The 27,937-nt window shown below is 42.1% G+C and overlaps 1 protein-coding gene across 2 annotated transcripts; it reads left to right on the forward strand.

Annotated features, from left to right (window-relative positions):
* Nucleotides 1–27,930, forward strand: ASRGL1 (asparaginase and isoaspartyl peptidase 1). 2 transcript variants are annotated; one of them, XM_034766211.1, is made up of 8 exons: nt 1–391; nt 3,017–3,120; nt 4,408–4,606; nt 10,677–10,819; nt 17,270–17,424; nt 21,336–21,454; nt 24,053–24,163; nt 27,587–27,930. In XM_034766211.1, exons 3-8 carry the CDS (start codon nt 4,420–4,422, stop codon nt 27,799–27,801), a joined length of 930 nt encoding a protein of 309 aa, XP_034622102.1. In that variant the 5' UTR covers nt 1–391; nt 3,017–3,120; nt 4,408–4,419; the 3' UTR covers nt 27,802–27,930. The 2 variants fall into 2 exon arrangements, with proteins under 2 accessions (XP_034622102.1, XP_034622101.1); XM_034766210.1 differs by lacking the exon at nt 3,017–3,120 and having other exon boundaries at nt 2–391.
* Nucleotides 27,931–27,937: the final 7 nt, after the last annotated feature.

The following is a 27,937-nucleotide window of genomic DNA, read 5'->3' on the forward strand; positions in this document are numbered from 1 at the left end:
CAGTACACCCAAAGTAGGGAAAGGGAAGCAGGGTTTGTTTGCGTCGCTACACCTGAAGCCTCTCCCCCTGTCTGCAGCCTGCCTATTTGCTTCTCCCTGTACCTGCTTTGCTGAAGCAACGACTCTCCCCTAAGTTTGCTCCTCTTTTGGGGGGACACTGGCTCCCAGAGGCGCTCAGCTGTGCGAGCTGCTGCCGGCAGCCCCTTTGCTTACTCAGCTGTTCGCTTCTCCCCTATTGGCTGGACAAATGGCAGCTCCTGTTTGGAGACTCCTGAACTAGAGCCATCTTATGTGGAAGTAAGACTGAACATTTGGAGATCGGAGGCTCTTGTTCCTGTGTCCCCCCTTAAGATTTCCTACTCATTAGTGAAGCCTGCAAGAACAACCACCTGTGAGTAACTCTACCCTATAACAAAAAAAAAAACAGCCTGCAACGGCGCGAATGAATGCATCCCTCCTCCTGCTTCTTGCTTTTTCTGCTTCCTCTGCTGCTCGTGCTGATTTAGTACACAGGGAGAGTCTCAGGAATTTCTGGGAACTGTCGCTTGTCTGCAGGTGCTGGTGGGGAATTATGAATGAGGGAGACATTTAAGCTCTTGTAATTGAAAATCGTGTAGCAAAATCCTTTGTCCCCAGGAGGAGTGCGTGAAGACTGAGTTCTGAAATCCGTCCCTCTCCCAAAGAGCAGGGGAACAAATCTGCATTTCTAATGTGGTAGAAATTCCTATCTGTTCCAGCTGAGGAGTAGGGGGGGGGAGACACAGCTAATCAAGCAAGGAGCCCCAGGAGGGGCAATCCGTTTATTTCAATTGCAATTGGGTTGGAGCTCATAAGTCAGAAAGAGCAAAGAAAACACTTACTCCAAAGCATTATATACAGTTGACTATGATAATCTATCACTCTGATTGGCCAAAATTTGCTATCATTACCATACATAATTAGCAAGTTACATGTATCTGCCCCTCTTATGAGGCCTTATTGTTCATCTACTTGTCCCCCCTCCCCCCGCGTTATTTTGCAAACCAAGCAATTAGTTATCTACAGGACGCGGACACAGAAAGTTCCATTGTCTCCAGGTTTGGAGTTTGGCTACATTTCCTCTTGAAGGAACTTCCCGAGTTAAGACATAGCTGACACTGCATATTTCCCTTGTACTTTCTCCCATGTGTACATGACAAATTTGCCCCCTGGCAGTTAAGTAGAATAACTTTATTTCACTAAGCTGTGTCATTTTATGCTAAAAGAGGTGTATTTTCCCCCTTTATTTAATCTCGGTAGTGGTCAATACCACAAATCTAATCTATTGAGAGGGTTCATGATTAGGGGGTATAATGGTTTGATCTGCAAGAGCTGGGGATGGGTAAACTCCTTACCAGTTGCAAAGTTATGAATAGGAGTACTTGTGGCACCTTAGAGACTAACAAATTTATTAGAGCATAAGCTTTCGTGGACTACAGCCCACTTCTTCGGATGCATATAGAATGGAACATATAATGAGGAGATATATATACACACATACAGAGAGCATAAACAGGTGGGAGTTGTCTTACCAACTCTGAGAGGCCAATTAATTAAGAGAAAAAAAACTTTTGAAGTGATAATCAAGCTAGCCGAGTACAGACAGTGTGATAAGAAGTGTGAGAGTACTTACAAGGGGAGATAGAGTCAACGTTTGTAATGGCTCAGCCATTCCCAGTCCTTATTCAAACCGGAGTTGATTGTGTCTAGTTTGCATATCAATTCTAGCTCTGCAGTCTCTCTTTGGAGTCTGTTTTTGAAGTTTTTCTGTTGTAATATAGCCACCCGCAGGTCTGTCACTGAATGACCAGACAGGTTAAAGTGTTCTCCCACTGGTTTTTGAGTATTTTGATTCCTGATGTCAGATTTGTGTCCATTAATTCTTTTGCGTAGAGACTGTCCGGTTTGGCCAATGTACATGGCAGAGGGGCATTGCTGGCACATGATGGCATATATCACATTGGTAGATGTGCAGGTGAACGAGCCCCTGATGGTATGGCTGATGTGATTAGGTCCTATGATGATGTCACTTGAATAGATATGTGGACAGAGTTGGCATCGGGGTTTGTTACAAGGATAGGTTCCTGGGTTAGTGGTTTTGTTCAGTGATGTGTGGTTGCTGGTGAGTATTTGCTTTAGGTTGGGGGGTTGTCTGTAAGCGAGGACAGGTCTGTCTCCCAAGATCTGTGAGAGTAAAGGATCATCTTTCAGGATAGGTTGTAGATCTCTGATGATGCACTGGAGAGGTTTTAGTTGGGGGCTGAAGGTGACAGCTTCAGAAAAACTTTAGTGTGCTATTGTAAATAATACTGGTAATATGGTATAAACCTCCCTTTCTAAAATCCTGTGGCTTATAAAGATTGAGCCTCTAAACTGGTCAAATGTCTAGGACTAAATAATGCCAGTCATATACCTCAGAGTAAACATTTGGGAAGGTAAAGAATAAAATGAGGTTAGTTTTCTTGGCATCAGGATATTTTTTTTAATGGTGACTGTTCTGAGGCTTGTAATATTTGAAGCAGTCCCAGGAAAAGATGAAGGCAGAATCCAGACTATAACAATTGCATGATAAATGTAATTTACCATGTCACATGGTTCAGTTACCACCTATCTGTGAAAAGATGTATTATATCCAAGTCTATTCCTTCCATTGGCATGTGTCAAATTCTTAATAATAAGTGAGTCCTGATATACTAATTTCATGTGGTGAAATGCCTCATGGGTCCTAGAAGTAAGATGGAAATGGAGGAAAAGCAAAGGAGAAATGACCATAAAAACAAAGAAATCTTTGTTCTCACCAGAGTTGGGGGTATGTGTGTAAATTTTTTAATGTGATACATTTAGGTGAGTGAAAAATGTACTTGTCTGGATGCTGGCCTCTCAAGATGCCTTATTTCTCATTCTTTACAGAGAGGCAAGCCAATTAATGTTCCTTTCTATACAGTCAAAGATGAAAATTAAACTGTTCATTATCAGCTTTTAGCATCTTGTTTTACAGAGTACAATGTTTGCACTTACCTTGCAAGTGGTCAAAGGTTTGAAATCCAGGCAAAAGCATCAGTTAAGTTTTAAACTAAGGCCAGATCTTGCTTAACACGTCAGGTGAGTAGCTTTAACTCACTTATGCAAGCATGTTGATTAAAGTGAAGGATAAGGGGGGGGGGAATAACTCAGTGATTTGAGCATTGGCCTGTTAAACCCGGGTTGTGAGTTCAATCCTTGAGGGGGCCACTTAGGGATCTGGGGCAAAATCAGTACTCAGCCCTGCTAGTGAAAGCAGGGGGCTGGACTCAATGACCTCCTGAGGTCCCTTCCAACCCTGATATTCTATGATAAGGATTATTCACCTGACATGAAGGAAGGGTTAGCAGGAACAAGCCTCAAATTTTAATTTCCTCATAATTTGTTATAGAAGAATTATTTCTCCCCATGTAAGTGAAACTTCTTAAAACAGATTGAGGGAGACAAGTGCAATAGCTTGTAGATGTAGATATATAGTGTGCAAACTTCTTTTTAAAAGCTTGTCAAAGTTAGGATTAATTTAAAAAAATTACAACCCCCACTGAAGTGAATGAAGGCCACCTGCATATATCTTAAGACCAAATTCTGCCATCAGCGTATAGAAAGAGCAACTTGAAACCAAAACCATTTCAGGTGCAGAATTGTCATGACCTCATTTTTTTTCCTTTTTTCACCTAACCATATGATTCAATCAGTTTGTAGCTGCTGTTTCTGGGCTCTAGTTACTTACTAAATATACAGTCATAATGCAGAAAGAGAATTTACAGACAAAAGTATTTCAGTATGATAATGTTTCTCCTGAGTTGTTTTTCTCTTTTGCCTTTCTTCAGTATAATTCTACTTCTCATTTGTCAAGCTCCTATTTATTTTCTCAGAGTATAAAATCTGTGCCTATCACAGTATCTCAAGCTATATGAATAATATAATTGAAAATACATATGAAATAACTATTCAAGCCAAATTCTCTTTCCCCATGAGATATGAAGGGTCGGTCCTGCATCTACTAAAGTCACATGCAGAACTTCCATTGACTATAGTGGCAGTAAGAATGGACCTTTAAAAACCCTCCTTCCTCAACCCATCCCTCAGGAAAAAGCTGAGTAAATAGATTCTTTGCAATATGCCGTGAAGGTCAACATACTTATGCCCTGTCAGCACTTGAGGTGAATTACAGAATCAGGAAGCCTGTATTGAGAATGTTCAGTCTCCTGAAAAATAAACCTAGTGAATATCACACTGAGCACCGTAGTGGATTTCATCTGTGGGGCTGGTACATGAAGAAGGGAGCAATCGCTAAAGCTGCTTGCCTTGCGTGTGTTTTAGGAAAATAAGTTCTGAATAACCTGTTTCTACATCTGTAATTGGCAGGGATTTGGCAGCATGAAGCCTGTTATTGTTGTTCATGGTGGAGCTGGCCGCATCTTTAAAGATCGGGAAGAAGGAGCTCGTTCAGGTGTTACCAGAGCAGCACTGAAAGGTTATAGTATCCTTAAACAAGGAGGCAATGCATTAGATGCAGTTGAAGAAGCAGTGACATCAATGGAAGATGATCCACATTTTAATGCAGGTAATTTTTCAAGCATATAACCACAGAATGAAATCTGTCTATCTAGACCACATTATTATCCTTGTGTATTTTGCTGTGTTGGTTGTTGGTTTGGGGGGAGGGGGAATTTTTCAATGTGATGCATTTAGTTGAGCACAGACTGCACTAGTTTGGATGCTGGCCTCATTTCTCATTGTAAGTAAAGAGCATGTAGATTCACAAAAGGAAAAGAGTTTCTATTTTTGGTCTCAGGTTTTTTTAAACCTGCAGCTTTGTTCTTGCGCTGCAGTGTTGTTCTTCTGCAGAAGTTCCTTCATTTTTGTACTATGAGTTTAATAAGAGACCCACACCCTCAAGAGTGAATTATACCTGCATTATAACCCTGGCATTTCCATTTAAATCACCTGAATGCAACTATAGGCAAAACTTGGACCTCAATCTTTTTGTCAGTGCTTGGCCTATATCTACTGCCTGAGTGGGATTGTTCTTTTCAGAATACCAGTGCTGTTAAGACAGTAGATAATTTGTGAATGCTTACGAGTACACTCATTGCTAAGAACACCAGTTATGAGCCCCTATCTTCAATGATGCAGTCTAATATTTTCTCCTTCACACCAACCTCATTTTATCATCTTGCTTAAAGTGAGTAGAAAATAGTGCTCCTTTTGTGCTCCCACTCAATATGTCAGGAATGGAGCTGAAGACAAAGGCCTGCATTTGTTTAGTGCTTTATGTAGAAGCGCTTGTTTTCAGCATGGCCACCTAGTTCAGAGAGTATCATATGGCCATCCCCGCCCTGAAAAGCCATTTCACTTTGTGTTAGAATTATATTGTTCTGTGACTGACTTGGGTAGAAAACACTGCTGGTGACAAGCCTTTCTGAGTTAGCAAAATGGAAACAGAAACATGGGGCAAACATGGTACGCACGGTGGGATTGTTATATAACCAGCCCTAGATTTGTTTTCTACTTAAGCTCGCACTTTTCTTTGTCTGTCCATGAGAGCCGTCTTCATTCTCTTTCCCCCAACCTTTGGAGATTTGATTTGCTCATGTTAATGGATCAGTATGTGAACTTTGTTTTCAGCATTTTATTTATTTTAATGCTTCAGTACTGTAAAGCTTTACTTCGTATGTGTCGGACAAGCACTCCTCTAGCCAGACATTGCCTTTTTGCCATACAAGACATCAGCTAGGTCTGCACAGGCAAATCCCTGATCCCTTGAGGAGTCCTGCCAACTTTATTGCAGGTCCACTTGATCTTAGGTCTTCATCTGCCAGCAGGGAGCCAGTCGCAAGGTCTGGGCCTACGTTTAAATTTAACACTATGTGTGATGATGAAAAACAAAGGACGAGGGAAAGGGAAGAATTACAACCAAAAGATCATGTGGTCTCTTGATTTGTTATGCACAAGTATAGATGGTTCTACAAATACACATGTGAACATGTATTTTTAATCTTTATTCTGACAGAGCATCTGTTTGAAGCCAATGGAGCTTCTTGGATGAGTAAAGTTTACTTGTGTGCGGTGTTTTTTGTAGTATATCTGGGTGCCATTGAGATTTTTTTTTTTTAAGGCTGAAAACCTGGCTGGCTACAATGGCCACTGAAATAATATAATTTGTAATTCCCAAAAGCTGACCCAAGGCTCTCCATAGCCCTTTATACAGTATCTTGTGACTCCTGGGATTACTATTCTTGAGTCCTACTGGGATGGAGGGGGAGGGAGTACAAAAAATAAGTTGGCTAGGGAAAGGTAGGTATACCATTCTTTTGCCACCACCACATATGTACCTAGCTTTTCCATCTGGGGATATTTTCATTCCCCTTCACTTTATCATTATTCCTTGTCCAAGTTGTCCATCTTGTAGACATCAAGCTCAGACACATAGTAACCGATATTTTAAAGTTACGTATTTCTCTTTAGGGCAAGAAAAGTGATCATCTGCAAAACACTGCCCTAAATGGGAAGTCTTGCCCTGTTTTCTAGAATACAAGACTTGAGGTTCTTAGTCATGTCCTTTCTGACAGAGCACTGTAAGAATTTACTACCCCAATATCAACCAACTAATCCATTAAAATGGAGTGGCTGTACCACATGACAAAGAATCTGTTGGTGAAATTTTCCTTCTCTTTCACTGGTGTTACTTCATTAGCTTCACTGCATTGAACCCTTTGGCTTCAGTGGACCAGTGTAACTGAGAGGGGAATTTAGCCCCATGTGTTTAAACTGTTATTTCTGCTGATTTAATGACTGGGAGTAACTGCTCAGAATTTATCAAACTATTGCAAATGGCTGATAAAACTTCAGATTATCCTCTACCAAAAAGATTGTTGACAATTTTAACATTTAACTAGCATGTAAAGCAAAGTACATGTATATGGCTTCCCTTTTCCTGGACTGAGTCTTGTGGCTACCTTTTGTTATAAATGAGCAAATCAGGATATTTTAAGCCTGAAATAGATTGTTTTGCTTAAATAATGTTTACTCAAATTTATTCTTTGCTCAGATAACTATATTTCATGCTCTGTTTATAATGTACTTCACACATTAAATAACAACTGACTTTTAACAAAAAATTGCTAAGGTTGTGGGCCTGAGCTTTCAGCTGAAACAGTTTTGCAGCCCACTTATTAAAGTTTGGCTTCCCTAATGCACATGGTAAGTAGTTATAATCACTTGCATATACAGCTGCGTGTGTTAAAGCTCATTGAGAACAGCTGTATTTAATGAGCAGGAGAAAATGAGCTGAAAGCTATGTGAAGAGAGGCCTGATTGGAGTGGCTGTTTAAAACCCACCATGTGGTGTTTATCTCCATAAAGGAGAAAGCCGTTTTATTGTGTAATGTTTGCTGGAAAACACCAGCATTGCTAAGAGACAAGCAGGGTGGTGAGGGGGAAATAGGGATAAGGACCAAGTGATGCAGGTCTCTTCTCAGATAACAGGGTTCAGTTGGGCTGTGTGTTGTGAATGATACGAGTCTCCCAGCCCTTGCAGGCATTCAGGAGGCACAATGTCTTCCAGATCTAAGTGCATGCACAGAGCATGCAGCATATACTCCCTTTAGAAGCTGGTTAGCTCTACTGGCTGAGGTGAGAAGGGGCCATGGTCACATCTCCTTCCTATCCCTCTCTGTGGGGGCTAACAGTGCTAGTTTACACTCTGTATAGAATGGAATTCTAAACTGTATTATACTGTTCAGCCACAAGGTGGTGCTCTGTGTAACATAACGAGTTCACACCAGCTATTCCTGGTAGTTATTAAAGTGTCTTACATCTCTGGTGTATCTCTCTGGAATAGCTCTGCAGCCAGTCCATATCTGATACAGAAGCCTGACCTGCTAGTAGCAATCCCGAACCTACTATGTACAAGATGTACAAGGACTACAGCTCCTATGTAAGGAGTATAAGGCTCTTTATGCTCTCTTCTCCCTTGCAGGCCCAGCTACACTGTGGTCCATAGATAGTAGGGAGGATGGAGAAACAGGCTCTAGTGAGAGCAGACAAAGGCGCACACAGACTCCCTTGCACCTGCTAGATAAGTGCAATACCCTACAACCCCTACTACAGTTTGGAAGAGGTCAGACCCACTGGGTTTTCCTTGGCTCTTGCTTCCTGCCCTTGATTCAAAGCTAGGCTAAATGACCCATATTTTTGTGAAGTGCTGCTGCAAATGTAGTGGCTTGTGATTAGTTATGCCCAGCAGCTGTCATGTTTGAACACCCTGGGTTTGAAACACCTGCATGAACTGGACTTCCTAGGCATGTGAGGTAGGAACAGATATGTGACCCAGCTGGGAAATGGCAGCCAGTGGTAGTCACAGACTGCTACCTTACTGACCTGAATAGTGCAGGAGCTTCTGACTGAAGCTATTCCAGGAGATTTTTTTCCCCCATAACATGACGTAATGTTTTCTTAAAATATCCTATTAAAATCTCCCAGATTGCTTTCAATAGTCACCAGGAGATCAGTGCTGATTCCAGAAGACTCCAGGCCAATCAGGAGAGTTGGCAACCCTAAATTGTGGATGAATTCAAACTATGGGGGAAAGGAGAGCTGTGCTTTTAGTAGAAAGTGGGGAGTTGAGCTCACCGATACTTCATCCCCTGTACATCAGCACATACATAATTTTACTCAGGTGAATAATCTCATAGAAGTCAGTGTCACCAGGTCTGTAATATTTTGGCTTAAGAGTCTGTCAGACTGTTAAACCAATATTAAAGAAGGATGGTGTAGAGGAGCAGACATCCCTGCAGCACCTCCTGCTGGTCATCCATGGGAATTAGCTCTGCCCGCCTTGGAGCTGCCTCTGCAGGCCAGTGATCCACCTGCCTCTTGGCCCCCATGTCCCTCCCAGACCCAGTGCCCCTTTATCTGGGGGCTGCCCCTGGGCAGTAACCCCTTTCTCTTTAGGTCTCCCCTCCCCAGGGAACCCCCCACCCACTAACCCCACCTCATCATAAGGCTACTGCCAGTCACCATCTAGCCCCACTCCCTGGGGCAGACTGCAGTATAAGCCACTTATCATAAGCAAGCTTGGGTCTGGACCTGCTGCCCCTCTCTAGGGCCTTGGACAAGACCCTGCAGCCTGGGGAGTTGCCAGCCTGGAGCTCCCCAGCCTTATCTCACTCTAGGCACCCTGAGCTTCCCAGCAGCCAGGCCCTTCTCTCTCTGAAGGCAGAGAGAGACTGCTGAGCTTCTAGCTCCCAGCCTTTTATATAGGACCAGCTGAGGCCTGATTGGGGTGTGGCCTAGCTGCAGCTGCTTCCCCAGTCAGCCTAGTAGCTGCTTCCCCCTGCAACAGCCTTCTACCAAGGCTGTTTTAAGCCCTTCAGGGCAAGAGCAGGTGTCCACCCCGCTACAGATGGAAACTGGTGTTTACTAACAGGAAAATTCCTTTTCACAGTTTAAGCAGAGCTAAAGCACCAATCCTGTTAACAACATACTGAAAGTGTTTATAGTAGGAGCTTGCCTTCAAATGGAGTTGTACTTTTCTCCCCACTGTTTGCAAGACTTATACATTTGTGTTGATTTCAGCGATGATTGATTACTAACCAGCACCCATGATAAAATATTCCAGTTACTAGAGAGCTTTTTGCAGTACCACCCTGCACACAGTACATCTCATTGTTAAAGGAAGGTTTTGCTACAGAATTGACATAAATATTTGCAAAAACTATTCAAATAACTGCTTAGATTTTCACAGCATTTTATCTTGGTGTTTTACTTAACTCCTTCATTTATTTTTGCTAACAATAAATATTTCACCATATTTCAGACTTTTGGTGAATGAAAAATATATTTTTTCACTCTTGCTAAAATTTTGCATTTGTGCCATTGTATCAAATCCAACAGTGATTGAAATCTTGTTGTTTGGCCTGGCAAGATACTGTGGGCCATCATCTCTGATTGATCTCAGCACCTCAAAGGATTAGACTATGGGTATGTTTACACTACCCGCCGGACCAGTGGGTAGTGATCGATCGATTGGGGATTGATTTTTATCACGTCTACAATCCCCGATCGCTCTGCCATCGACTCCGGAACTCCACCGTGGCGAGAGGCGGAAGCGGAGTCGATGGGGGAGCGGCAGTGGTCGACCCGCCGCTGTCCTCACGGCCAGGTAAATAGACCTAAGATACGCCGACTGAAGCTATTTGCGTAGCTGAAGTTGCGTATCTTAAGTCGACCCGCCCCCCCTCCCCTAATGTAGACCTAGCCTCAGGTATTCAGATAGGTTGCATTGCATCTATTGTTGGAGGAATGGGGAGGTAAAATAGTTTTATATGTGTAAAAAGTGATATTGGGGTAGAAACAGTCTCATTTATAGTTGTTTATAACTCTGCCCTTCACACCTAATGTGACTTAGGTACCATTAAAATTCAATTGTATTAAGTTCCATATACTGTCCTATTAATTATTTCTGTTTGAACAGGAATGTTTCTCTTTTCAAAACCTGTTTGGCATTTAGGAGGCTTAAAACAAGCCTATACACAAACTGGAAAAAAGGTTTGCCTAATAAAAGCTAATAAAACTGAATCACCCCATGTTTAGCTCTTAATGTCTTTTTTTCCCCTCCTTTTGGTCTTTAGGCTATGGATCTGTTTTAAATGAGAAGGGTGAAGTAGAAATGGATGCCATTATCATGGATGGAAAAAATCTAGCCTCAGGAGCAGTATCTGCAGTTAAATGTATAGCTAACCCAATAAAGCTTGCTCGTCTTGTCATGGAAAAGGTATGCTGAATGTGCACTTGAATAAGAAACATTCTTTATTTTAGGATTTCATTGTATGTATTGATACACCTCACTGACTATGATGTTTGTGTAGTATTTTAAATCAGGGAATGAGGAAGAAATCAGTGGTACTGGTAGAGACCATGGGCCTGAATATAAAGAGGCAAGACTATTTTTATTTTCAGATTTTCAAATTAGTTGAAGTGCTAATTTTATTCAACTCTTAAAAGGGTGTTGCATATACTTGCAAACTTGAGGAGAAATTGATATACGTAATTTACTTTGCCAGTTGTTTTCGCTTTTTTCTGAGCTAAATACTGTAGATATTTGCTTTAATAAGAGCAGTGTTTCTCACAGCCCTCCTGCCTGATCCTGCAGGACAATGTACTGGAGATTGTCACCTACAGACAATCATGCAAAGTCAGGCGATAGAAGTAAGGCTACGTCTACACTATGGGGGGGGAATCAATTTCAGATACGCAAATTCAGCTACGTAGCTGAATTCGACGCATCTGATCCAACTTACCCCTCTGTGAGGACGGCGGCAAATCGACTGCCGCGGCTCCCCCGTCGACGGCGCTTACTCCTACCTGGGCTGGTGGAGTACGCGCGTCAATTCGGGGATCAATTATCGCGTCCCGACGAGACACGATAAATCGATCCCCGAGAGATCGATTTCTACCCGCCAATCCGGGCGGGTAGTGAAGACAAGCCCTAAATGACACAATAGGACTCTATTAGATGGTTTAATAGATTACACTAGATGACCTTTCCACTTCTACTTTAAGATTTTGTGAAATAATCAGATAATTGATCTGGAAAGACTAGTGATGTCACAGACTAGCACTGCAACTTTGCACTAGGAGCAGATAGCAGTAAAAGCTGCAACTTGTGGTAATTGAACTTGTTTGAACACAGATAATTTATCAGTATATGTGGCAAATGAAATCATGAGCATCTGGACTTGACTACATGTTAACTGTTACATGTCATTTTTCTCCAGTAACAAGTGCGTCTTAATGGGTATCTACATGAGGAAATTACTTGCCTGTTTTTCAGCAATGGCATAGCCACAGTGTTGCAACCAATGGGGAAGCTCTAGAGAACACAGGGTATCACTGTTTTTTAACCACAATGAGGATTATATGACACTGTGATTAAAAGTGCTAGCAATCCTGTCTAAACTAGAATTTACACTATTGATAGTAGCAGCGCAGCTCCACTATAGCTGAACAAGGGTAAGAAATATTTTCATGTAGACCAGGCCTAAGTGGGTTTATTTTTCATGTTTCTTCTACTTCAGTCTCCTGGCTACTTTAAAGGTGACTTACAAAGGAGGAGTACAAACATTTCCCCTCCTTTCATGAGCTATAAAAGCCTGAATATGTGGGATTTTAAAGGTATTTGTTTCTCTTCTTATAATCTCGTATGATCAAAAATATTAAGACTTGTTCTGAAAGGCTTCTTGAAGGACTAAAGAACTGGAGTTGAGCAATCTTAGCCCTTAATAGAAGAATAGGGAGTTTGAATCTCTAACAAAGAGAGGTTTCCACCAAAATGTTTGTCATCAAAACACTGGGTTAAACAAATGTAAAAAAAAAAATTCTAGATTGGTTTTCTTTAAGGATTCTGACAAAAAATCCCTTTTTCACTCAGTTACTAAGGTTTCATTCACCTGTGATGTTTCTCTCATTAATTCAACAGATGTTCATAGAGTCATCCAGGCAAAACCAGGGTAGACAAGGCCTAACATTTCTAATGTAAAAATAAGCCTGAGAGGAATATTTCCAGGTCTTTCTCAAAATTCTAAGACACAGATTGTATTTTTTTTTAAACTGGCCACCTTTAATAACCTTTGGCAATTCATGCTTCAAAGGATAGAAGTTCTGATTTGGCTATTGTCTTTAAATGGTAAAACCACCTTTTGACTTGAGTGGGAGCAGAATTAGGCTAACAGTAAGCACTCTTGAAAAAGTCATCTCAGGTGACAGAACTAGGACTCTGGAGACCCACGTTCTGGTTCCAGCTCTGCCACTGACTTACCAGGTGACCTTGGACAGATCACTTCCCTACTCTGTGCCTCAGTTTCCCCATCTGTAAAATGGGGATAATAATACTGACACCCCCCCCCTTTGTGTTTTGAGAGCTACTGATGAAGTGTTTTGAGAGCTACTGATGAAAAGCGCTTTTCAAGAGCTGTATGGTATTATTATTTACTTGCCTCTCTCTTTCCCTACAATCATGGTGAAGTCTTTGTACAATGGCGGGTAAAATTTTTTGGTAGTCAAAAATATTGAGGCTAGATTTTTAAGTCAAGTAATAGAATGCTACTATACAGGAACAGATTGCTTGTATTAATCTGACAGAACCAAGCAATGAGATCTTATTTTCTGGTAAAATTTACTCCTTTCTTCAAAGCTCTAGTAACCAGGCTTCACACACAAGTCCAAGTGGGTGGTGGGGATGTAATTGATATATCCTCAGCCAGCAGGGGAATTCACCTTTTCCCATTCACTGGCTAGAATTCTAGTCTATTAACCGGCTGTTGCCCTTCTGCTTGCTGTAGACAGAAATTTTGGGCCAGCAGCATATGTGCAGACCTCATCTCTGCGGTGCACAGAAGGTGCAGAGGCCTCCAGCTTGGCTGCTCCAACCATAGTTCCCTTCCTGCACAACTTTACAAAATGGCTGAGCTAGACCTTGTAGCAGTCCTCTGCACCCAAGTGTGACTTTGTCTTTGTACAGCCCTAGCTACTCTTAACATCATGAACATCATTTTAAAGAGTACCCTATTTATGGAAGGTAAGAAAAAAAATTAGTTGCTAATAAATTGAATGGAGGTCTAATATTTGCAGATTACAAAGCTTTTTTGTATGCACTAGGAACAATTTTTGAACTCCATAACACATGGAAGATGAAGGCTGGGATTTTTAAAGGATCCTAAGAGTATTAGGTGCCCAGATCCCCTTGGATTTCAATGGAAATCAGGTGCCTAATTCCCTTAGATTCCTTTGAAAAACAGCCATAATGATGATGATAAAAGCTGTTTTGTAATTATCAGTATTTCAGTTCTGCTTGTGGAACAATATGGGCTCCATCTGGTGGCCAAAACAACTCCTTTAAATCCTGCAACACCCATTGGTATCCTAGTTTTCTGTAACTCAAGCTCTCAGTTGGGCCAAACTTAGCCAAACGAAAATGAGAGTACCAAAATAACTTTAACTGATGACTTACCATAAGACAGAATTGAGAAGTGTCTAGAGGTGAAAGGTTTAGTAGGTTAATGTACTGAGCCAACAGTTCCTGTTAAATTATTATTTGCAATGAACAGAAATAGAAAACTGATGTATAGGGTATATGTGTGTGAAAATAGCCATCCAAAAATGAAAGAATTATTAGGCATATTCAGGAGAAAAGAACTCAAAAAGCCAAAGATTGTATGATGATTGGAACACTGGTTTACTTGGTTTTTCTGTGCAATGAATGAGTTGTGTGAATAAATTTCAACTACAGTACAACCCACCTCCCTAAATTAGACCCCAAAGATTTTAATACAGAATATAAGCTCCTTAATGCAGGAGGTAATATCTTTGTGTTCTGTATTGTGCCAGGGTCTTGAATAAACACATGGCAATCTTTGGCAGCCAGCCTTGAATTCAGACTAAGTCTTTTAAACTGGCACCCATGACCATTTGTTGTTTGCCACCCTAACCCTGGAACCTTTCTTGTTCACTTTGGAAACTCTTATTTGTCTATATATTATTTATATTCCACTAACTGCCAATATCTGCAATATTGTTAATTTAATAAACCTATTCAAGAGGCCATGGAAAAAATAGGTGGGGGGAGAAGTGAGTATCGTATCTACCTCTCTAGAGGGCGGGGAAGTCCATTTTTCAATATTCCAGCTGTTTTTTCTGCTCTAGGCTATGCAATAAGATTGTTAAATAAACAAACCTTTTAGAAAAGTGCTATAGAATAAACACTGAGGACCCATCCTATATTCTTTCCTAGTAAGAGCTAACTTAAAGGAATGGGCCTCTGTGACACTCCTCTGTTGACAAAGATTCCCTGTTCAGAACCTATTCTAAGGTGTGAAGGCATCACCAGAGCATGCATGCTGGGAACACCTGAGAGCTTCTTTGCTAAACAAACTTTTAAAAATTAAATAATCTAATAGGGCATATAAAATGAAAAGTTGTTTGTTTAGACATGTAATGGCTTCGAGAATTTATGGTCACTTTTAAAATAAATACAATGAAGAGGTTTCCATTGCCCATCTGCCTTTTGTTGGGGGGAGGCAGAAGAGAGCAGGTGTTGGAGGTAGACTTCTTAAAATTTGCTTTGAAATGTATGTATTTAAGTGTCTCTCTTCCCACTTTAATTCTCGGAGGTTTTGAATCATAGGTTGCTAGTGGGTTAGTTACAAAGGCATAGGGGAGCAGTATTGCACAAAGGAAGTTTTGTTCAGCAAAGTACAAGATCATTTCAGCTTTGTCTGAATACACTGTCTTTCTTCTTCTCCCTGACAAATATTAATAGGCTCACAGTACAGGTATGTCTTCTATTGTTTGGTAACATCACTCCGTATAAAAGACTGTGTTGTCCATTGTTACAAAGACACAGACTCCTGTCTCATGCCTCCACTTCTACTGTGAAAGTTGTTCCATGTCTGTGTTCTCATGAATAAGGACTTAGTCTGACAATAAAAAAAAACGTAAAAAGTGTTTGACAGTGAGGGTGTATTTATCTGGCAATTAAACACCTTGGCTGGCCTCAGTCAACTGACTCAGGCTCGCAAGGTTCAGTATGTGGGGCTTCAAAATGGCTGTATCAACATTCAGGATCAGGCTGGAACCTGGGTTCTGTAACTCTCCCTTCTCACGGAGCCTGGGCTCCAGCCTGAGTGTGAATGCCTACACAGCCATTTTACAGCCCTGAGTCCTGTGAGCCTGAGTCAGCTGACACGGGCCGGCGGCAGTCATGCTGCAGGTCTTTTATTCCAGTGCAGATGTATCTTAAGATCATGATCTTGCAAATGCCTATGCACGCAAGCAATGCATTCAGTGGGGCTAATCACGGGAGTAAAGGTACTCAACACACCCTGTGATAGACCCCAGGCAATTTAAAGTCAGGTTGCCTATGTGTTCTTAGGTCTCTAGTTTGCTGCGTAGTAACAGTGAAGCATTGTGTCCTGGCATCTGTGTCAGGGTGGAGGGTTTTTTTGTTTTTGTTTTTTTATGTCATGTCACAACTTTAAAAGTCAGTGGGAGTTGATGGCACTCAGCATTCTCGTAGGATCAGACTCTTAGCGTCAAAGTCTCCCTTCTGCAACACTGCCCCGACCCAGCCAACCTGCTCAGGATAGGCACCAGTTAAAGGATTTGGATCTTAATGTTTTTAAATGCATTTCTTGTTTTAAAATTTTCTTTCCTCATTCTGTCAGAAAGTTATAAAGCTCCTAGTAAAGCAGAATGACAGAAGTGCTACTTTGAGTAAATTCATTTTGGGGAATAGAAGGGGTTCAGAAGTTTGAGGACATTCATTCAGGCCTTGATTCAGCAGAGCTCAGAAGCATGTACTTAACGTTAAGAAAATGTACTTAAGTCCCATTGGCTTCAGTATGACCTAAATTTGTGCGTAAGTGCTTTGCTGAATCAGGGCCTTACTACAGTAAGAAGTGGACCCTCACCAAACTGATTGACTTCATGTGACAACTGATTCAGGTACTGTACGGGAATGGTATTTGCATACATAAGGACAGGAGCTGGACCTAAATAGGTGAGTAAATATTTTGGTGGTGGGTTAACATCAATTTAGTCATTTTAGACGTTAAGAAAAATGTATGTTAGTGTGTGATAAGATTAGGATTATTATTTTACTATTTACAAGGAATAACAACGTTTGAACAAAGGATAATTTTTTCTGTCACCACTGAGCATATTTCTCTTAAAATAAAAATAGTTCTTTAGGTCATTCAGTGACCTGGTCAAACCAATCATGTAGATAAACAAAATACCAATGATTGATTGGAAGAGTTTGCAAAACCAGTTCTATAAAGGATTGCAATAACAGTATCCTATCTAGTTTCAGAAAAAAATATAGTATGAGTGAATTCTATTTTTCTCATCTAATGAGTATTGAATATTTGAAAGCAATTATATTCTGTTAATCCTAATTATTTTGTTTTGGATTTTTTTGCATTATTGAATCCAAAATCCTCCTGTTCCATCAAAAAAGTAACATAGGAATCCAAACATACTCCTACTTAAGTCAGTGGGAGCAGGATTGGGGCCACAATTGTGCCTTTTATTGGTTTCCAAGAAGTTTAAAACAAAAATGTGTCTTTGAATACATTTTTAAAAACAATGAAGTGTTTATATAAGACTATACAGATCAGTACTGAACTCCAATTAGTGTCAAGAGGTTTTTTTTTTCTGTCCCTATCAGACAGAGCACATGTTGCTGACTGACCATGGAGCAAATCTTTTTGCCAAGGCCATGGGTGTTCCTGAGATTCCAGGGGAGAAACTTATATCGGAAAGATCCAGGGAGAGATGGAGCAAGAACCTTGAGCCAGATTCTAACCCTCATGAGTTTAAAAAGTAGGTACTGCACAAAATATGTTACACTCTAATGTCTCTGTGGTATCAGTAAGTGCTTTCTCTAACTAGCAACCATGCAGACTCGCTGTGGGATCGCAAAGTTCTGTAGGCTTAATTCTGCCATGACATACACATGTGCTTCCACATGGTTTTTAAATTATGCCCTCCATGATATGTGGGCAACCTTCAGTAGGCAAGTGTAACTGATGAAATTTGGGAAACAATCCCATTGATGTTGAAGAAGGAAGAGAATCCAGCTCATGCTCACTTAGCAGCATGGGCCCTCCACCATTGGCAGGTGGGGAAAAAATATTTCCACTGAAGTTAGCAGATAGTCCTGAACAAAAACACTGAGCAGATCTGGTGAGCAAGGAAGTGCCATCTATATAGAGTCACTCTCCAAAGGAGAGCTGCGGTTTAAATGAGGCACTGTCTCCACTGCTAAACCAACAGCCAGACCCTGGCAGAACATAAATATCTATCCATATATCTGCATAACCAAGATAGACTGAGATTTGTTTTAAACTGGATCAAACAATTAATTTATAATCTACAAAATTTTGGCTAATAGTTCCTTTCTTCAGGGGTTGGCAGTGGTACTTGGTCACTGAGAAAACAAGCAGACCAGAAAGTATGGTGGTTAAAAATGCATTGCTAAAATAGCCTAAAAACCAGTTCTGTGGGGATGAGGGAGAAAAACAAAGCCATTAGCAGAGGGAGAGGGTAGGAGACAACAGCAGAATGAAAGACATTTGAAAGAAGAAACTTTTTATTAATAAAATGGGGGGGGGAATAGTAGGGAGAATAACCAACTATCAAAATGACTGACCTTTTCAGTGGGGAGTGGGGTTCAATAATACTAACCGTTTGAGCTTCAATCTTGTGACAGTGGAAGGGGGCAAAGACTCTTTGTCTTTCTATTAATGTATTATGTATTGTTACTTATCTATTTTATTAATTAGTATAGTAGTATGACACTAAGTACAGCTCAGAGGTCAGCCAAGTTCATGCTGTAGACAGGATGAGGATATATTCTTAACGAATTACAACCATGCAACAGCATGGACTTTCAGCTACTAGTTAAGGGGTAACAGACCACGAATTCCAGTGAGGCTTGAACCTGGTGATCTTCTAAATCGAAAGACTTCTCAACCATTCTTGTAGCTGTTTTACTCACTTTGCACTGACTCAGACTTCAAAGTGGTGTATGTGGTCACTGTGTATGCTGGTTGTGTTGCTTCAGGTCTCGGGTGTTGTGGTGGGAGATGCGTTGATTCAGGGGCGGCTTTAGGCCAATTCAACCAATTCCTCTGAATCGGGCCCCGCACCTAAGAGGGCCCCGCGTCCAAGTCCCGGTACGGCATACCAGCAAGAGCAGTGCGCTGTACCGGGATGGCCCAGCTTCCCCAGGGGGCAATTTAAAGGCCCAGGCCCTTTAAATTGCCACCAGGGCCCCACTGCTGGAGCCCTGGGGTAGGGCTGCGGGGCTCTGGGGGCTATTTAAAAAGTCTGGGGCTCCCATTGCTTCTACCGCCCTGGCCCTTTAAATAGCCGCCGGAGCCCCACCGCTTCCCCTGGGCTCCTGCGGCTAATTAAAGGGCTGGGGCGGTAGAAGCAGGGGAGCCCCGGGCCCTTTAAATAGCCCCCCAGAGCCCTGGGATAGCAGGGGGCTCGGGGGCAATTAAAAGGGCTGGGACTCCAGCTGCCTCTGCTGCACCCCCTGCCCGCACCCCCTGCCCTGCTCACAGCCAGCCTCTGTCTCCAGCCAGCCCTGCACCCCCTACCCGCCTCCAGCCCCCCCCCTGCCCACAGCCAACCCCTGCATCCCCTGCCCACAGCCAACCCCTGCTGCACCCTCTGCCCTGTCTCCAGACAACCCCCTCCCGCACCCCGCTTCAGCCCTGCCCAAAGCCAGCCAGCCCCATACAACCCCTACCCACACCAGCCCTCACCCCCTTCCCTGCCTGCAGCCAGACCTGCTGCACCCCCTGCCCTGTCTCCAGCGAACCACTGCCACACCCCCCTGCCTGAAGCCAGCCAGTCCCGCACTCCTCTGTCTCCAGCCCTGCCAACCCATGCCGCACCCCCCTGTGGCCCTGCTTGAAGCCAGCCCGCCCCACACACCCCTGTCTCCAGCCAGCCCCCCACCCCTTACCCTGCCTGGAGCCAGACCCTACCTCCAGTCAGCCCCTGCCCTGCCTTCAGCCAGCCCCATGTCCAGTGGTGCCCTGCAGTTCCCAGGGCAGTAACCCTGCACACCTGCTTCTATGAGGGGGGCAGGGAACAGCTGGGACCCACACATGTGCACAATAGGGTGACCAGACAGCAAGTGTGAAAAATTGGGATGGGGGTGGGGGGTAATAGGATCCTATATAAGAAAAAGACCCAAAAATTGGGACTGTCCCTATAAAATCGGAACATCTGGTCACCCTAGCACACCCCTAGAGAGTGGCAGGGACCCACACATGTGAAACGGAGCTCATTAATAACCGATCAACAGCATATATGACGCAATGTACATAATATATAATTTTATTATTTATATAGTTATGGAAAGTAAATAATACATGGAAGAAATGAAAGGGTGTTTTTTTTTTTTTTTTTAGTCATCCCTGCCGGGGCCCCGCCGAAAATGTTCGAATTGGGCCCCGCACTTCCTAAAGCCGGCCCTGCGTTGATTTGTGGGGTGGCAAGTGAGGGATGTGCACTGCACTAAGGGGCTGTGTGTGTATTTAGGATTATGTGTGCTGGTTGTGTTGGGTGGGTGGTTTGGAAAGACTGTGGCAGCTGGGCCAAGAAATCTGCCATCTCTGCCATCTCCCTCATACAACCAATGCAACTGTTGCATGTAAATTAGCTGAAGTGTAAGGGTGGTTAAATGGTTGAGTTACCTCCAATATCACAGTGGTCTAGGACTCTTGGCATAGCATAGATACATGTCTTACTGTAGGCTGTACACCACCTGGGTGTAATTTGTAAAGTCTAAAGGGCTGAGAACATAAAAACAGGATACCAACAGACTGTAAAACTCAGTGATGATTCAACATGGTGATATTCTGAATAAAGAGTTTTCAGCCCTGCTTGTAGCTGTTTCTATCACTTCACACTAATTCCGACATTTTAGGCTTTAGAGCAGTGGTGAGCAACCTGCGGCCCACAGGCTGCACGCAGCCTATCAGGGTAATCCGCTGGCAGGCCATGAGACAGTTTGTTTATGCTGACCATCTTCAGGCACAGCCGCCCGCAGCTCCCAGTGGCCGCGGTTCGCCGTTCCCGGCCAATGGGAGCTGTAGGAAGCGGCATGGGCTGACCAGTCTATGTGGTAGAGTGATGCATGGCATTTTTAGGACCACTACTATTTCTTTATTCATTTCTCTTTTTGCATGTATCATCACTAGGCTTTAGAGCTCTCCTCCAATTGGAACAGTGGAGGCAGTTCCCACTTCTGAGTTTCTGTTTCAGGCTAATTCAGAACTTCAGTGTGTCCCATTTGAAAAATTATCTTCACAGTCAGGAGGGCTAGGAATTTTTATATTCTTTCCAAATAAAAGCTTTCATACTGTAGCATATAAATTTATCATGGGGAGATCAGATAAATAGATCAAACAGGCCAAGAATTTGACATCTGTGCTACTAATTATAAGGTTGATACTGTGTCAGAATTGTTACATATTGCTTGTTATCTGAAATGGATAGTGGATTTCATAATGAAACTCCCTACATTAAAAAAACAACACAATTATATGAAAATGAAGTGATTCTGACATGAGACTAGATTAAAGTTAATGACATTCAATTGTAGACTTCTGTTGTAATCTCACATTTGTAAAAGCTACCTGCAGAATGGACACAACATGCTTTGGCAAGTATTCTTAACCCTGCCTAATTCTGTGAAATATTATTCTTGGCAGAAACCCTGGAACAGTTGGTGCTGTTGCTATAGACAATGAAGGAAACGTAGCTTGTGCAACATCCACTGGGGGACTCACTAATAAACTGGTTGGCCGAGTCGGTGATTCAGCATGCATAGGTACGGGTAAATGAATCAGTTAACACTCACATTTTCTGTGATAGAAATGAAATATTGACACTAACTGATCTAGAATTGAGGCTTAAATTAAAGCATACTAAAATGAGTCAGTTTATCCTTTTAGCGACTGCTCCTTCCATGCAACCAGAAGGCTGCAGGTGGGGTAGATGTTTTGTACTTACTGTCCAGCTTTCTGGTAGGTCTGAACAAACAGAAATAGGAGACATTCCCCCTTTTTCTGTTAACAGTATGGTCTGGGGTTTCCCTATCATATCCCTTATACTGTGATACTCTTATGCAAAAACCAAGAACTCATCTGCTATGTTCCCTTGCAACACGGACAAAATTGCAACCTGTTCCCCTCTAAGGCTCTATTAGTTGCTCAGATGGTGTTTAATCCAGGTGTCTCCCAAAGAAAAGGGTAAAAACTAATGTGAAAAATTAACCAAATGCACCAGATTCTTCTCCCATTTATACCATTGTATATCAGGTGCAACTCCAATTGCAGTCATTGGAGTTTCATTAGAGCAATGAGAATTTGACTAGAAGTCTCTAACATGACTGGCAACTTAAGTCACTCTTATTTAAAGCTTTGACTCTCTCAATAAGTTCCTGTTCATAAAGAGCCATGGAAAGCATGATGGTTGGGAGCAGAATAGAGGAAATGTTATAAGTGTTCTCTCATCTGTAGATAAAGGGACTCTTAATCCATTCTCCAGTGAATTCCTCTAACGGGACAGGCTTGTATTTGGTGATTGCTACATAGTTCTCCCATGGAACCAGAAACTGGAAAAACAATATTTTTAGTAAAACATGTTCCAAACTTCTTGTAGAATAGAATATGGCAACATTTTCAGTGCATATTGGATCTTCTGGGAGGTCCAGATTTAATCAAGGGAGGGAACTTGAGTATCCCTTTTTGGGTGGGAAGGAGGAAAACCTTTCACTCTCTGCTGCTCCCCATCCTAAACTCCATACTAACTGTAGTAATCCTATCCTATGCACCTCCAAAAGCCCATGGCAAATAACTGCCTCAGCAGATGCAATGGAGATGACCAGCGTAGAGAATGGTAGGGAAGGGAGCCAGTGGATAAGGGGGCATGGAATGAAGTAGTGGTGATGATGGGAAGGGGGGTCAGCAGCCTGAGAGCATTCTGCTTCTCCTGAGGACCTCAGGTTCATTACTCTGTGCTACGTAGGAGGTGCATCACGGCCCACCAGCCACAAGTCTTTGGACACTATCTGGGGGTTGATCTGCCTTAATTGTCTCAGTGGGATCCCTCAAAACACACCTGCACTCACAAAGAGCCTTATTAGGCTTGGCAGATGTTAGCCAAAATAGGATTGCAGGAGGGGGAGAGATTTTGGCTGACCCCTGAACAACATCTTAAGGCCCCTAACCAGTCTCCTAATGCTTGGCAAGGGTGATGTACTTACCCACATGGAGTCATTCTCCTGTGTCTCCCCTGTGGTCTGCAGGAATAAAGCACCAACTGTGTGACCCTCAAGGGGCCTACAGGAGTTTCCCGTTCAAAAATATTATCTGCCAGGACTTTTTTCTCTCCAAGAGCATCATCGGTGTGTGGCTTTTTTAAGGTTCATTTTTTGGGAGAGGCACAACATTCATAAAAAGGAGCATGCTTGAAACCATCTCTCTTCTGAATGCAAGATTTTCTACTTTTTTTTTTAATTCAAAGAATTTTAAAAGTATAAGCAAACGATAATTTGACTTTGTTTTCCATGGCTCCTGACATTGTAACTATTAATTGCACCATTCGTGAGCACTAGATTGACTTTAAAAAAAACCAAACTGTTCAGTGAGTGGTTGTTTTAGCTGAGATTTGGGATATCAGGTGGCTGTAGGACCCTAACTTTGGTACTGATTCTAGTGACCCACGGAGAGACACAAACACCTGTTGCTTAAATGATGTCACCTGGAGGTCCTCTGATATCAGCAGGTTTGCTGCACTTCTGGGTCAGTGCAGCCTTTTGAATTTACAAAGCTAACTTGGAAGCAGCTCTTCTGTTTGGGCTTTTCTCCCATGCTCTGTCACAGTGGAATCTTAGTGCTGCTACCTGGCGAGCTCTTACCACCTCTCTGCTGCCCATTGGTCAGCACATTCCTGCAGTGCACCTCCGTAACCAGTCAGTCATCCGTGCAGATCTAGCTGCCTCACATCCTCCACTTCCTGCTTCCTACTTTCCCCACCATCACCCTGCCTGCCTTTCCACCTTTGTCTTTCCTGCATGCCTCTCCTCCATCTACCTGCTATTGATCTGGCTACTATTAATGCTCACTCCTTCCTATTCCAACATCAGATTCGCCATTATTCCTCCTTCCCCCATTATGCCATTATCTTTCCAACTCTATAACTCGGCAACCAACCTCTTCTAGCTGTGACTGATTTCTCACACTGTTGTTGAAACTTTGAGGAAGAAATCGGAAACAAAGATGTCACATATGAACTTTCAGGTCTTTGTTCCTAGAAGCAACAGGACCTCCAGAACTTTAGAAATTGGCCTGTGATTTGAAATCATGCATTGCTTGTAAATCTCTTTTGCCCTAAAGCTTTAGTATCATACTTTTTCTTTGAGCAGGAAGTGGAGGCTATGCTGATAACCATGTTGGTGCCATCTCTACCACAGGACATGGAGAAAGCATGATGAAAGTGGTCCTAGCCCGACTTATTCTCTATCACATGGAACAAGGTACAATCTAAACTTTCCAGTAAGATGAAGGAAAGTAATACTGGAACTAACTGGTTTATGTAAATTATACTCTTAGCAATACAGTTCCTGCTCCCACCCCCGCACCCCCCAAAAAACCTGGTTTCCTGGCCATTTTTGGTTGGATTATCTCAAAGCACACACAAAATAGCAGGACTAAAAGTGCAAACCAAATAAATTCCAACTGTGTTCTTTGAATATCAAGTAGTGTGGATGTTTTTGTTCCATTATGTTTTAGATACAGCATCATAATATATCATTATTCATATAAATTATTTTATGTTTAACTGAAGCTTTCTTTTACAATTTTAAGTAATTTCATGAGCAGAGAATTGGAAAAATGCAAATGCAAGCAAGTATTAGTAAAAACAAAGAGTACAAATAAAGGAAAGTGCAAAGCTTCCATAACACAAGAAGTTTAGAGACTCCACATGTTCTAACAATTCATAGGACTGAATTGCTTGTAGCAATAGAAATTTTATAACCTTTTTCTCTCTATTCAAAAAGGAATTCATATGACTGCATTTTAGTTTTGTTTTGGAAAGTCTACTAAACTGTGTGTCAAGTATACCACATATGCACCTGGTCAACAGCTGGCATGGAGTGTCTCATCTGACTGTAACACAATCTAACTGTGGATGACTCTTTAAAGCTTTACCTTCATCAGTTAGGATGTCATCCAAACCCTTGATTATATTACAGCCTGTAAACAGTCAGACAACATACTTGTACTGCACACAGTTACAGAACCATTAATGTAGACATCACTGCTAATTTTAGAAAGCTATGGTTTGCAAGTATTAATGAGCAATAACTTTTGATACTCTTACCGGAATATGAATTACAGTAAACCATTTTTCATTTACATTCCTATTCATAAGAGAAATGTGAAACAAGAAGGCACGTAGCAGTTGAGAAGATTTCTGTAACTGCTACATGTTTTGTGGTCCCAACATATGCTATTCATGGTTCATTCTTAGCAGAGCCAAGAGAAAATATCAGTATAAAATATAATACTCCATACAGATTATTCCCCAAAGCTCTGACATGTCACAGCCCCACCTCACTGTCCTGTTTCACTGGAGTTCATTCCTTTCATAAATGGCCTCCCAATCTTAAATTTACCCGAAAGAATTGAGCCAGGTTCTTTTCTCACATGCCCTGGTTTTACATTGGAGTAACTCCATTGTTTTCGGTGGAGTTGCACCTGATTTACATTAGCCTGAGAAGAGAATCACACTAAAACCCTTTTGAAATATTTCTAAATTTCTTAGTGTGTAGAAATCCTTTCATTGTTAGCTTGCCGCTATTCAGCCTTCCCTGAAATGCTGAGGAACAACCCAGCTTCCAGGCAAAGACCCCAGCAAATGAGCAGTTCCTCAGCATTTCAAGAAAGGGCCAAAACTCACTCCTATCGTTATTTCTACTTTGAGCACTTGAGCTGCCAACAGAAGCAGAATATTTAAGAACCGTAAAATAAGCCTGTGCGCACACTTAGGGAAAAAAATTCAAAAGTATCTAAGTGACTTAAGAGCCTATATGTCATTGAAAGTCAGTGTGATATAGGCTCCTAAATGCTTAATTTATTTTTGAAAATAGGATTTAGACTACTAAAAATAGGAAACAAGTGTTTTAGAATACCAGTGTTGCATATAATGCATCCATGAAGTGTTAAGAATGGCTGGCTCTCCCTTAACATCTTTCATTTGGGGAGAGTCTTATTTCTGTTTCCTCAATATTTGAAGGAATGTTTTGAGCAGTGTGTTTAATTAGTTTCCTCCATTTTACTGGGTGCCAAGTATTGCAAGTTCACGTAAGTTCTTCTTGTCATGTATAATCTGTGACTTGTTTGGAAAAAATCTTTAACAGCTATTGGAATTTCTGCCTTATGGTGGCAGCTGTTGCCTTGGTGAAAAGTCATGGGGTGAAATCCTGATCCTTTTGAAGTCAGTGGCAAAACTCCCATTGACTTCAGTAGTCAGGATTTTGCCACAAGGTTAGAGAATGGATTCCCAACTTGCAGTGGCAAAGATTGTGAATAGTTTCTATTATGTGTTTTTTTTTTTTTTTTGCACAGAAAGTTTGAAGGAGGGCTAATGCATATAGTCAGTAGTCACACACACACACACACACACACACACACACAAAATTTAACATTACAGCTGCTTTAGTTCACAGTATTAAGACCAAGCACTACGGCATTTCTGGAGACAAATGAAGGGTTACAGCTTGTGAACAAGGACATAACTATTAACAGACTTCTGCGTAGGACAAAGTGTTCTTCAATTTGTTTATAAAGTGCTCTCATTAGAAGGGATTGAGTATGGTAAAGGATCTTGGCTGTTGGTGTCATCAGTGCATAGTTTGGTAACAATATGAAGGCTGATAGCAGATCCTGACCAACAGTGGCTGCACCCACAGTAGCATCAGCGTCCACATTACCAAAATTTATCACAAACAGAATTCACACTCTTAGCTCCTCAGGGTTCACTGGTCTTACTTTTTGTAGGGGTTCCCACAGTGACGTTTCAGTTCAATTCTCCATGCATTCCCTCTTAGGGTCTTGGCTGGCTGGCTGGTTCTTCCTCACACGCTCAGGGTCTAACTGATCGCCATATATGGGGTTGAGAAGGAATTTTCACCCAAGTCAAATAGGCAGTGACCTTGGGGTTTGGGTTTTTTTTGCCTTCCTCTGCAGCCTGTTGGTGTGGGTCACTTGCCAGGATTATCTGGGTATCTCTCAATCATTTCCCTGCCATTGTGGGGGGCCTCAGGCATGGTGCACTTCAATCCCTCCTGTTCTCCGCCTGTGGCTTGTAATAGTCTAATCTCCTAAGGGCTGTGATACTTTAGTCTACTTTCGGTTGTTGGGTTTTGAGTGGGTGCTGGGGAGGTTGGTGGCCTGTCATATATAGGAGGTCAGACTAGATGATCTGATGGTCCCTCCTGGCCTTAAACTCTCACTCTGTGAATTATTGTGAGTGTTCGTCATAAGTGTATTAGACAGAAATTCCCTGGCAGGCCGCTGCTAGTGGCACATTTGCAGATTGCCAACAGTGACCACCACCACCCTTCAAAAATGTTCCATTATGTGTCACTGAACTACAAAGTTCACCAGATATGCTAGATCAAAAAGACTAAAACCTCAGAATAATGGGAAGCTACATAAACCCTGTCTCTGCAGTATTACTACAGCATAGAAGCTATTTGCAGTTGTTCACATTCCTCCCATAAACAAAGCATTTTCCAGCCATTGCACTTGTAACTTCTTGGGCATTCAGTAAAAGAAATATAGAGGGCCTGGTTCTGCACAGAGTGAAGTCTGAAGAGTACTTTGTCATTGACTTCAATGGGACCAGAAGCAGATACTACATGAGCATCACTCTTCTGTGTTCTTGTTTTCAGGAATGTCACCGGTGGACGCTGCTGACACTGCATTGAATTATATGAAAACAAGAGTGGGTGGATTAGGAGGTGTCATAGTTGTCAGCAATTCAGGGGGCTGGGCAGCAAGGTTCTCCACCAAGCAGATGTCTTGGGCTACAGTGAAGGATGACCAATTGCAGTATGGCATTTACACAGGGGAGATACATACGAGCTCTGTTATTGAGTCCAAGTAATTCTGGGGATGAAGAAAAGTGGACAGTACAGCAGGACAAAGATCTCAGTCTTCATGGGGAGCAGTGAAAATTGATGTTATCTTTCTGAAAAGATTTACCCTCTATTAAATAGTCCCAGAATTCACCACATTTTACA

This window comes from Trachemys scripta, chromosome 3, assembly GCF_013100865.1.
Source record: "Trachemys scripta elegans isolate TJP31775 chromosome 3, CAS_Tse_1.0, whole genome shotgun sequence".
Lineage (NCBI taxonomy): Eukaryota > Metazoa > Chordata > Testudines > Emydidae > Trachemys > Trachemys scripta.